Below are 12,254 nucleotides of genomic sequence, written 5' to 3' on the forward strand. Positions count from 1 at the left end.
GCGCAGCAGCAGAGAGCACAACCAGCAGAAAAGGGCATTCACATCAAACTACGCTGTAACGTGCTCGACATTCACTCTGTGCAAGGGGTCACAGTGATACCGAGACCAATTCTGTGTGAAAAAGCAGATCTTTCATCAGAGCAGCCAGCCACTCTCACAATTTCCAATGGACAATTAATAAATATGAAGGGAGACCGGGCAATTCCTGAAAAAAGTTTACTGTGAATTTCACTACTGAAACTGTTTAACCACATCTGACCCAGGATGTCCCTTACCAGCCAAAGGTACAGAGGGTCACAAAAAATACAGAGTAAGCGTAGGCTTGACCTGCTCATTTATTCTCCCTCAGACCTCTCCATTTGGATACTGTACCTATTAGTCTTCTGCTAGGAACAGGCAGAACAAAGAGTCCTAACAAAGCAAGCTGTCCCTGGGGGAGCAAGGGAAAAATCAAAAAAGGAGCCACTACCAAAAAATGAAATTAGGGGAGTGTGAGCTAGTCAAAGGTCAAAACCAGCAGCGAGGAGCAAGAGGGAAGCACTGAAGAACAAGCCCCAGCAGCATCATCTTACAACCACTAATGGAGGCAGGATACAGCTGCTCCTGGCAAGAAAGCTGTGTAACACTAATGACATACCACAGAGTCATATTCTCAGTATTTATGGCTATGGACAATACACAGAAGAAATGGTCCATTACGGGAAATAATTAAAAGCTTGGACCTCTAAATCAAGTATAGTTGTATAAGCTTAGATGTCCCTGTCTCCAACTTTATTGTAAATTTTGTCAAACATCAGCTTGACAGAAAGGAGCTGAAACTGCTTCTAGTTAAAAAAAAAAAAGCAAACCAAACTATTAGAAAATTGGGAACAAATGGCAAGGACACAAGGTTGTTGGGTTTAGGGGTTTTTTTCCCCATGGAAAAGAGAGTCTGCCTTTAAAGAGCATTAAGAGAATGGGATTGAAATGCACTGCCAAGCTCCCAGTGAGCAGAGGTACATAATATTTAACTTATTCTGCATGTGAAAGTTAACAGAACCTAACTTGTCACGGACCATTTCCAAGCAGAAAGTTAGAAAGAAACTCTGGAGCATTTCTCTGAAGAATGAGTACATTACTTTTCCTCTTTAACAACTGCACAACCACAGAAAGGACAAAATGGCAAGATCCCACCCAGGGAGCATGGCCAAGGCAGAGGACGGGATGTCAGTGCTGCACTGCAAAGTAACAGCTGGAAGTTATGCCCAAAAAAGCCTCAAAGAGGTGCATCCCCTGCTTTTCAGGGAGACCAACCTTGAACAAATCATACAATTCCTCCAAATCTTCAGGAAGAATTGAAACATCTGGGATGACAACTCTGAGCTTAAAAAGAAAGAAAATCATGTTAGTGACATCACTGACACAGGCAGACTCACAAGCTGTACTTAGGGGGTACAGCTGAAAACCACCATTAAAATATCTTTGCAATGTTTCCCCCTTCTTTAGGTTCACCAGTTGGACAGATCCATGAAAAGAGAAATCCCTCAAGGGCTATTAGAAACAAAGACAGGAAGTCCCTCAGCTACAGGTCACAGAGGCCAGGGAAGCATCGCATGGTGCTGTCTCTCCTCTCTTCCCCAGGCAGCTGCCGAGGGCCAGCCACTGTCACAGACAAGGTGATGGGCTGGACAGTCCTGCACTTGTTCATAAATTTAAAGCCACCCTAAACTATAATGGCTGCAAAAGAAAAACCATCAGCATTCCAGGAAAGAGCTTTTTGCAGAGTCACCAGTGATTTTTCAAGACCTAGTGGCACCTTTTTGAAAACTAACCCATGTGCCTCCAGAGAGGCAACACTGAGCTACCTCAGTCAAAATAATACCCTGCTCACCACATTTTGCTTGGTTGTATCTTCATGGCTCTGCAGGACACGGATTCGGTGTTTGTAGCGCATGTGCTCTATCTGTTCCACAGAGTGGTCTCCAAATTTCTGTAAGAGAGGAACAGAAGTTTATTATTTGTGTTGTATTTTATGATACTTGTATTTCTCATTAATTGGCTATACAGCTTTTAAAGTGCAGTGAGACCTTGAATAAAAAGCATACTCAGTCTCTAACTGATCTAGGTATTCATACTACACCTAGTCGTGTGCATGAGAGCACTTTAGTCAAGGAATCTGTAAACGTGTATTAACTTTCAAAGCAGCCAAGCTGAATTTAACCTTCTTCTTTAAAATTCTAACTTAAGTGACTAGTAGATACAAAGAATTATTTTACCTCATAAGAGTCATGAATCAGGTTTGCTATTTCAGTCACTGGAGAAGATTCCTGGTCGTCACTGAAGAATGCATGGTGATTACCAATAGGTGGCAGAGGGCTTTCCTCATTTTTGACACGCTCTAAAAACCTGAAGGGAGGAAATATGTAAGAACACGGATCACATTGCACTGTGCTCTTCTCAGTTCAAATAAGTGAAGAAGTCTTATGGCTTAGACTTAGAAATAAATTGGGTTTTGGGCAAGCTAGACTTTTCAAAAATGCCTTTGTGATTACTCATCTGAGGAACAGCAAGCCAGCCAAATTACTAAAGCTGCCCAAGGAAGAAAACTTCTGTCTCCTTGAAGTCTGGAGCAGGAAGCCCATCAGTCTAGGGAAGGCACGAAGAGCAGCAGTAAATATTGCACACTGACGCAGGCGATGCACGTCTCGGCACTGCCAGGAAATTTCACAGGACATCTCGTCCGATGTACAAAGCCATTGTTTAAGGCAGACACTGCAACAGCAGCAGCAGCAGCAGGGTGACACAGAGTGTCCCTGGTGCCTACTGAGCAATGCCTTTGTTTTAGGGCAGAATGGCCCATGACGGAAGGAGCACTCCTGTGTGGCCATACCTGCTCAGGATCATCAGGGCCTGCCCATCATCCTTGCTGTTACACAGATCCACAGCATTTGCTTCCAGTATGGCCAAGCCCAGCTGGAAAATGGCTTTGATGCCATCATAGAAGAAGCAGTCCACAACATTCACAGCACTTTCCAGGGGCATGATGCTGAGGAAAAGGGTAAGGAACCAGGAAAGAGAGATGGAAGCTAGGGCTGTCAGATCCTTCATATGTTCAGCCAGCTCTGGAAGTTGCTCTTTTATAAGCTCTTCAAACACTGACTGGTCTACCTGAGCACCTACAAGTCATAAAGGAACAGTATTAGCCAGGACTGACACAAGAAAAAATATTTTTTGAAGTTAATCACTGCTGTCAACTATTAACCACAAGAATTTCTTAAGAAAATTTAAACCATCAAGATACAAACACATCTACAATGAGAAGTGCCATTATCCTGCTGCTGTGATCTCAGCCCAACCCCTGTGTCCATAAGCCTTACTGCACAACCTTCTGCAACAACTGTGTTAATTCTCCTAAGTGCCTTTAGGGTGCAATGGAATAGCAATAGCAGCAGCTGTTGGTTTTGGCTACAAGAGCACATAATAATTAAGTGGTAGAAAAAGCAATATTAAAGCATTTTACTGCTCCACTTGGGATGTACGCAGTAAAAAAAAGACAGTACACATTTTTCTCCAATGTATGTACTCAAGCAAGTGGGCAGCAAAGGTTTTACTCTAAGTGAGAAAACACAGGATGGAAATCCAGATATGGCTACACACACCAAGCAGGAAGAAAAATATTTACACGAAAGTACAGGCACAGATACCAATATACACTTACAAGCATACATAGCTACACGTAAAGAAGAAAAGATTTCCGCAATGCCCAGATAAGATTTCCTAACTGTCCCAACCAGTCTTTCCAAAAGGAGCAGATCTGGGCTCTGGTTTAGCTACTAGCTTAGCTCTGCTTTATCAGCAGCTATTAAAGAATCAATATAGTTTCTTCTCAATGAAGTAGATTGTGTCTACAAATCAAATCTGCCGCATCAGGGCTTTGACCAAAGACACTGCAAGTTAAAAATATTCCTGAATACAAAATGCAGTTAGCTTTTCAATTATTTTGTCTTTCTTTTCAAGTTATTTCATTTCTTTCTTATAGTCCATATTCTGCTAGTATTACGAAACAATTTTAATTGCTGAGACATATATATCCCTAGCACTCAAAACTTCTGTTGTTCAAAAGCAGAATATAACCTGGACAATTTGTGGCAGAGAGCCAACATCTTTTGGCTTTGCATCCAAATCACAGGGAAAAAAAATAGCTATGACATTTCTCTCTCTTAGAACCTTTCACATCAGGCCACAAAGAGCTTCTGCTGGTGACTGAACAAACATTACAACACCACAAATCAAAAATAAAAGCCCATGGACATGCAAAAAGCTTTTGAGAAACACATCATGCACGATGCTTTGAAGAAAAAGCCTTCCATAATATTGAAAAAAACGGAGGAGAAAAACAGACTGGAGTTACTCAACAGAGGGCAATTTTTGTTTGCATTTTTTTAATAAGCTTAATGCAAACAATTTAATAGCCACAGTTAACACAGACCCAAAAAACAGAGCTGGATTTAGAGGTATTTGAAGGAAGCCAGACACAGGCAAGACATATATAAATAGATCATTCCAGACTCAGAGACAGCACTGGCAAAACCCAAGGTTTAAAAGGAACATGCAACACTGCCCAGATCTTTCACAGATCTTTTTATTATGTGTTGACACTGTAGATGAAAGTCAAGCAGATGTATTAAAATTGACTTTTCTGTCCATGTTTTCATTAGGCTCCCAGAAAACATGAAATCAGAGCAAATGAATCTGTATTACAGCATGAGACCATGATGAGGTAGGAAAATACCAGGGCATCCATTTGAAAAATTATGACCTTAGATGCAAGACAAATGACATCTTCAGGACTGAAAAGGCCAATCAGAGAAATGAAATAAGGTTTTCAATGTTTCAGGAATTACAGTGTCAAGATGATGACAGTCTAACAGGTAAAGTCTAAACACGGGTAAGATGCCCTGCTGGTTTTTGCAGGGGATGGAAAAGTCATGGTAATTGAGAATAGGATAGGCCTGACCCTTGCAACCACTCTTGACCCATATACAACTTGTTTCTATCTTGCACCTATAATTTCCTCTATGCATTGCAGAGAGAAGGACAGAGGGAATTCCTGAAGGAGGAGCCCTCCCTGTAGGCTTTTCCCATTTGCAAGCAGTGAAATAATAAAAAAGCTTGTGAAAGGAGAGAGGGGTCATAGCTGGCAAGGCTGAGGAGAGAGATGCTCATGTGATAAAAGTAAAAAGTTGAGTAGGACTGAATTGCCAAAGTTTTGAAAGCAAAAATTCTAGCTAACTAAATGAACACACACATAAATAAATAGAAGATTTTGAAACTCATAAAGAAAAGGTCTGAGACAAAATGGAGCTAAGAAGGCCTGTTATAACCCAGGTCATTAATTCAGTAGCTGTTTGGACTGTAGCGATTACTGGCTGACACTGAAGAGGAAAAGCACAGTGACGGGTAGCAATGTCAGAGATCGCCAAAGTTATTGAGAGATCACAATTTGGACAACAGTGTTGGCAGGGCAGGCAAAGAGGAAAAGTTGGGTCTTGGAAGTGTTACACAGGCAGAAACAATACAAAGTTTAGACAAGAGCTGGTTGTAAATCAAAAAAGAAGGTCGACTGAAATGTGGAGCCAAGAACACTAACTCAAGCAACAGGAACCAGAGGAGGGGCAGGGTGGAGAAGATCAGTAGCACTGATTTGGGCATGTTAAATTCTAGGGTAAAGCTGAGCTGCAGAAGTAAGTGCTCAGTGAAGCAACCATGCTGCAAAACAGCATCAGTGCTGCTCAGCGAGGGAGAGTGGGGCAACTTCCAAGCTGAAGCTCCTGGCTCTTCACATTGTGGTGAGCCATGGCAGTAGAGAGACACAACACTCTTTTCCTTGGGGTACAGAGGGCTGGAAAACAGAGACAGGACAACCAAAACTCTCATCACTTAAACAATGTAGGCTGTAGCCATGGCAAGTGACAGGCAAGATACAAAGCCCAAATTATATACATCTTAAGGCAGGGACATGGCTGGCCAAGTAAGACAATTCATTAAGTTGGGTGGAGAAAGCTAAGGGTAATAACCCAGCAAGCATCAAAGTTATGAATAATCCAAAGCATGCTGATAATATCTAGAAATGCTTGAGTACAGATAAAGCTGTTTCTCCTTTAATCAAGGAAGGAGACACACAAACATGGAAGTCAGTTATCAAAATAGCAGTTTAAACTCATGTTTGGAGACAAGACGAAGAATTCTGACAAGTGGGACAGGTAACAGCACCTAGTCCAGTAGCTAAAAATACCAGTGGCATTTAAAGCACCACAAAACATGCTAAGCATCCAGCTAAACTTTGGAATAACTCAGCGTTAACTTACCTTCTTACCAGATCAGTGACAAGACAAACTGTGCAGCGACACAGTGTCAGGAGGGAAGTATGACAGCCCCATCCTTCAAGTAAAAGACTGGAAATCTTCTCAGATGTCTCCTTCCACTCCACAGGCAGCACAAGAGTGCCCAGACCATTTCTAGCTCCCAGAACCACAACTGCCAGGGATTTCCTGCTATCCTCACTTCCTCACAAGTGACCCTGGTCCCTCTCTTTTGCCACAGCAACAGTGTAACAGCAGATGCTGTAGCTAAGGACTAAGGTTTGGATTAAACAGGGAAAACTATCAAACATTTCTGTAAGGGAAGGAAGTGACTGCAAAGAACAAATACTGCTCAGACCCTCTCTTTCTGTGCATTAGGCAGTTTGCACAACAATCTTAAAAATAATGGCATTATATAGGAGACACAGCACACAGAAGTGCATGGCACGTTCTGCAGAGGGACTTGTATCAGCCCTCATTACAAAGGGCTAGTGTAGATGCAAGCCTGCATTGCTCCAGCAGCCATGCAATTCAGACAGGTCAGATCACAGATAGCTACCCTAGCAGATCTTTCCTAGGTTCATCTTAAACAGCTCGAGTCTCTAACACGGAACACTCCTAGCCACGTTCTTCTATTTATGTAACAGGCAAAAGTGTCACCACTTTCTGACCAACAGGAAAGAAAAAAACGAACTGCAAAGTTGAGCATGTATTTAGAGATTTTGCAGTTCAAACCCTTCAAACCAAAACCAACCCTGGCTGGAATCTGAGCTGCCACTGCTGCTGTCCCTACACAGCACACAAGTAGATGGAGCACTTCATCCGTGGAGTCTGGACCCCAGCTGACCCTGAGCATTTTACCCTCCCCTGTGCTATATGGCTGCCCCTTCCCAGTCTGCAAGAAGATGGACACGAGCTCACCTATCACTCGGTGGTTGAAGTAATCCGGCAGCATTCGCTCACACACAGCAACCAGCAGCCAAAAGGCTTCCTCCTCTTTGGCATACAGCAGCAACACGGAGGTCAAAATATTCATAGACTTACAAGGGCAAAGAAGAAAATGGGATTTGTTAGTGACAGCAAATCCTACTGACAAAAGCTCAACTGTGGCTATTTTTATAGAAAAAAAAGTAGCTTAACACGATGTAAAGAACTAAGAAAAAAACCAGCAAGAAAAGCAGAGAATATACAGCAAATACGTAATTGCAACCCAAAGGCATAACAAGTTTTCCAAACTTATGTCTACTGCTTTTCATAAGAGCAACAGGAAACAATGGACAAAAGCACAATACTGGATTTGCCAAGATACAAAGCAGGTATCTGATACTGCAAGATGTTTTGGGGCTGCTTTTAGTGCCCCCTATTCCAGTATCAGGACCACTCTGATGTTAATCAAAATTCAGGGAGCTGGCCAGCTAGACAGAGTACTTTCACCATTTATCATCAGTTTTGGAAAAAAGTGGCAGAAAGGGTTCATTAAGCCTCTGCTCCAGTGCACTACATAAATCTCATCGGTGCAGGCCAGTTTGCCCTGCACTGCTTCCAAGTATTGTCCAAGAAATGCACTTTTGAACAAACAGAAGCATCAGAAACATTTTTTCCCCTCCTGTAATTATAAATGCAGTTTGCAAAATGCTGAAGGAATATTGTTGTTAGAACAGAACCTTTTGGTGAGCCTACATACTTGTTTTCCAAGGAAAAATGACATTTACTATCTAAAATTATGTACATTTCCTAACTAAAAGGACAATACTTACCAAAAGCACCATTAAAAGCACTCTCAAGAGAACAACAAAGAGTGGGAAGAAGGGGAAGAAGAAGCAGGGAGCATTATCCCGCTGGGAATTTCTCACCTGGCAGTAGCCTATTTTGGGGTTCCTGTGTGCATACGCTGTGAGCACCCTCCTCAGGGCAGCTATCCCCGTCTCACTCTGGAAGGCCGGGTGCTCAGGCAGCGAGCGGTGCAGGTCACGCTCGATCTCCTCTGTTGCCATACAGCACTTGCCCATGGATGCCTCCACCAAATGTATGTAGTACCCAGGATGTGAGGCAAGATCTGTCTCGGCATCTGAAGGCAGCAGGAAGGGAGAAAGAGGAAGGTGGGAAGAGATAAGGATGATGCTAAACCCAGTGTTGTAGAAATTACTGCTCAAAAGGGTGTAAGAAGCAAGATGGTTTTCCCCCAGGTCTGTGAATCTCCAGACCTAAAAGAGAAAGTCCTAGCAGAATACGTCTTGAAAACTAAGTATTAGCAAAGCTTACATGACACAACATCATTCAAAACACCTTGACTGAGCAAAGGATGTCTCCAGCACTAAGTATTGGTTTGGATTGGAAGGGACTTTAAAATTCACCTCATTCCAAACCCCCTGCTGTGGGCAGGGACACTTTTCACTAGACCAGGTTGCTCAAAGCCTCATTCAGCCTGGCCTTGAACACTTCCAGGGATGGGGCATCCACAGCTTCTCTGGGCAACCCCTTCCAAGTGTCTCACCACCCACACATATTACTGGGAGAAATGTACTCAGCGCTGTTCACATCCTTCAAGGAGGAAAAGCTCCACACTTACAAATGTCTGAATATGCCATATATTGGATTAAGGACTAAACTTGACATCATACTGTAGGCACATTCTGGCTCTGCCATATCTGTCGATGAAATGAGTGGTTTTTTCCATCTCCAGTTTCTGTAAGCCCTGCCAACATTCAACGAGAAACAGGAGCAGGTCTGCCAACTTTGAGATTGCCATTATTTTTCAATAATCTGATTTGTCTATGGCTAACTCAATATTTATGCTACAATCTAATTGCTGCTTGAAGATGAGCATTGTTTTATGAAAACATGATACTAATTTTAAATTACATAGATAACAAAGATGTTATTTTGATTCTTCTGCACATCATATGATATCATCCTGAGATAAAACTTTTACAGATCTACCTGGGTACTTCCTTGCATATGTTAGTTCAGTTCAGATCATCTCTCTTCCTTAAGTAGTATCACAGGTTCCATGTAAAGGACATTTAATTGCCCCTGGGAGGTTTCTTGCCTGAATGTTTTGCCCTGTCCAGAATCAGATGATGCCTACAGTCAACATTTCTAAGCATGCCCACCTGAGAAAAGCAGCCAGAGTTTGCCTCTTAAGGATTCGGGAATTCCCATAGCAACAAGTTTTCTGATTTTCTCTGTGCGAAACATGCACACAGTTCTGCCATACTCTACAAAATGGTCATCCCACAGGCTCTCTTTGATTTGCTCCCTAGACTGGGAACAAGAAGATATATTTTAAAAAAACAGATCATGTGCACATGAGAACTGGTAAACAAAAGCATTTCACGTAATAAAAATTCCACAAGGTATTTCCATTACCAATGGAAATGGAAAGCCTGCTCTAGGGATCACAACTTGCCCCACTTTGCATATCTAATTCACCGCACAGGGAGAAAAATTATAAATATTCACCAGAATGAAATGGGGGGAGGGAGAAGAAAAAAATACAAGTAAAGAGAAAAGCTGTTATTCCAAAAGCTGTTATCTAACTTCTCCAACCAATACAGAGTGCATTTTACTAAAAATGCTTATCTGTCTGAATGTAACCCCAGCTTTTTTAAAAACAAAACAAAACCTGAAATTCCTACAGCTTCCCCCAAATGTTACATACCTTTCCAAAATCAAGGCCTGACATTCCTGACTGGTGAAAGTCTGACCTTAGTGCTTCTGCATTGAGCAAGTAACTGTTCTCCTTTTCACATTCACTTCCCTCCTTCCCTTGTGAAGCCTCTGTTCCCAGACATGCAGCCTCATCATCCCCCAGCGTGCACACGGATCCGAAGGCAAGGCTGTTCTGCAATGCAGAAATCAGAGTGGTAATGACTGAAAAGGCTAAGAACTACATCCTTGACTGTCCTCAAGACACAGAGCTGGGTTACCCTTTGCCTTTTGCATCAAAGTCTTTAACACCTTTCAGGAGAAAACGTCTTACTCAAGACTTCATACAAATTGTCATTCATGTGCACGTCAGGAGAAGGGTTGTTACTTTAAACCAGAAGTTGTTAGCCAATTCTAAGTATCCTTGGTGACAAGCTACCAAACAGTCTTCTACTCTTAGGATTTGACAGACAAAATCACAGAACCATTTAGGTTGGAGAGGACTATCTTTTTCAATCCTCTGTTCAAAACAGGAGCCCTCAGCTCTGGTTGCTGAGGTCTGTGCCCAGTCAAGTTGAGTAGCTCCAAGAAAGCATAGAGCACAGCCTCTCCAGGCAGCCTGGTCCAGTTCTGCCTAACCATCGGGGAAATCTCTCTTTTTATCTATTTGGATTTTTCCTTGCTAAATCTTGAGGCTGTGCCTGCTTTTCTTTCAACTGGCATATCAAAGAAGAGTCTGCCTCCATCTTCCAACTCCCTACAATATAGCAGAAGACTGGCTGAGGAAGCCCTGCTCCCTCCACCTCCTCTTATAAAGCATGTGCTCCAGCCCCTGACCATCTTGTAGCCCTCCACTAGACTTACTCCAAATTATCAATGCTTTTCATGTGTAATGGAGCAGAGTCAGAACCAGACACAGTACTCCTGATCAGCCCAATAAGTGCTGAATAAAAGGGAGTAGTAACATCCCATGACCTGCTGGTTACAATCCTGCTAGTACAACCTGATATGGGGTTGTTCCTCTGCATTGTAAGAGCACACTGCTGACTTACAAGCTCGACTTGTTCATGACTCCTCCACCTTTTCCACATGGCTGTTCTCCAACCAGCCAGTCCCCAGCCTCTTCTGTCACATAGGCTTATTTTGCCAGGTTTCACATTTGTTTTTGTTGAACTTTGTGAGGTCTCTATCAGCCCATTCCTCCAGACTGTTGATGTCCCTGTGAAGGGCAGCCCAGCTGCCCGCCGTAGTCTGTTCTCTCCCCAGCATGTCAATCACAACTATGCTGAGTGTCCTCTATCCCACCAGGCAGGTCGTTAAAGGTGGTATCAGATAAGCATTGGCTCAAGATCAATTTCCCAAAGAAGGCAGGACAGTGGAATAATGGATAAACACACTGAATCAATAATACAATAGAAGTTCAGTACCTGATTGTTATTCTGCAAGTTGTTGCAGTGCAGTGGGTTGCTGGAGTTCACCTCTTTTAGCCTCTGGAGAAGGTTCTCCACCAAAGTATCCCGATCCTTCAGCTCAATGAACTGAAAGGCTGTCTTACTCTTTATGCTAACAATGATGGGATTAGGGAGAAGGCTTGTGTCCTCCATCTTCTCTATACTGATTACCTTTTCCAGAGACATTAGAGAAAATACATTAGGCACCACATCCACAGAAATGTCTTCAAATATTCTACATGTACCAAAACATACAAAGACAGCATTTCATATGCATGCTTTAAATGTGGTTATTCATATTGGCTTTCCTTGATCAAACACATCCTATTGCCTGAAGTTCATGGTCTCTTTAGAAGCTCAAAGCAGGTACCAAAAAGTATCCCAGATGCCTTTTCTTTTCCCTAAATTAATTTGCATCCCACTTCTAAACAGCAGACTGAGGGAAAAGATAAGAAAGGGGTGTATGATTTAAAAAATGATTTATAAAAGGATCAACTTGATCAAATTCTGAGGGTGGAGGAGGAAATTTACTTTCCCACCTTTGAAGATGGGGAAAAGCAGTAGTTTTGTTAATTTTGATTAAGGATGCAACACTGTTCTCATATTGCTTTCTGTTTCTGCAACAGTGGAAGGTAAATTGCTACAGTTAGGATATGATTTGGATGTTACTCTATTATTAGCCAAGGATGAAAGGAAAGCTTTAATTAAGAGATCATAACAGCCTTGTATTCACAGGTGTTAGCCTGACAGCTTCCTTCTCCTGTTCTACTCCCACCACCTTCCCTTGTGCTCTCCCTCCATTTAAATTTGTCTC

At 42.4% G+C, this 12,254-nt stretch overlaps 1 protein-coding gene across 3 annotated transcripts in view; it reads right to left on the reverse strand.

Annotated features, from left to right (window-relative positions):
- Nucleotides 1–12,254, reverse strand: part of TBC1D8 (TBC1 domain family member 8) — a 48,574-nt gene that overhangs the window by 4,727 nt on the left and 31,593 nt on the right. For all 3 annotated transcript variants that reach the window (XM_048325765.1, XM_048325776.1, XM_048325785.1), the window contains 9 exons: nt 11,417–11,611; nt 10,003–10,185; nt 9,455–9,605; nt 8,195–8,409; nt 7,263–7,380; nt 2,870–3,155; nt 2,256–2,385; nt 1,871–1,969; nt 1,294–1,362 (listed from right to left, as the gene is read on the reverse strand). In XM_048325765.1, the coding sequence (XP_048181722.1) occupies nt 1,294–1,362; nt 1,871–1,969; nt 2,256–2,385; nt 2,870–3,155; nt 7,263–7,380; nt 8,195–8,409; nt 9,455–9,605; nt 10,003–10,185; nt 11,417–11,611 (1,446 nt within the window). The remainder of the gene's footprint in view (nt 1–1,293; nt 1,363–1,870; nt 1,970–2,255; nt 2,386–2,869; nt 3,156–7,262; nt 7,381–8,194; nt 8,410–9,454; nt 9,606–10,002; nt 10,186–11,416; nt 11,612–12,254) is intronic.

The sequence above is a fragment of the Corvus hawaiiensis genome, chromosome 2, assembly GCF_020740725.1.
Source record: "Corvus hawaiiensis isolate bCorHaw1 chromosome 2, bCorHaw1.pri.cur, whole genome shotgun sequence".
NCBI classification, from domain to species: Eukaryota; Metazoa; Chordata; class Aves; order Passeriformes; family Corvidae; genus Corvus; species Corvus hawaiiensis.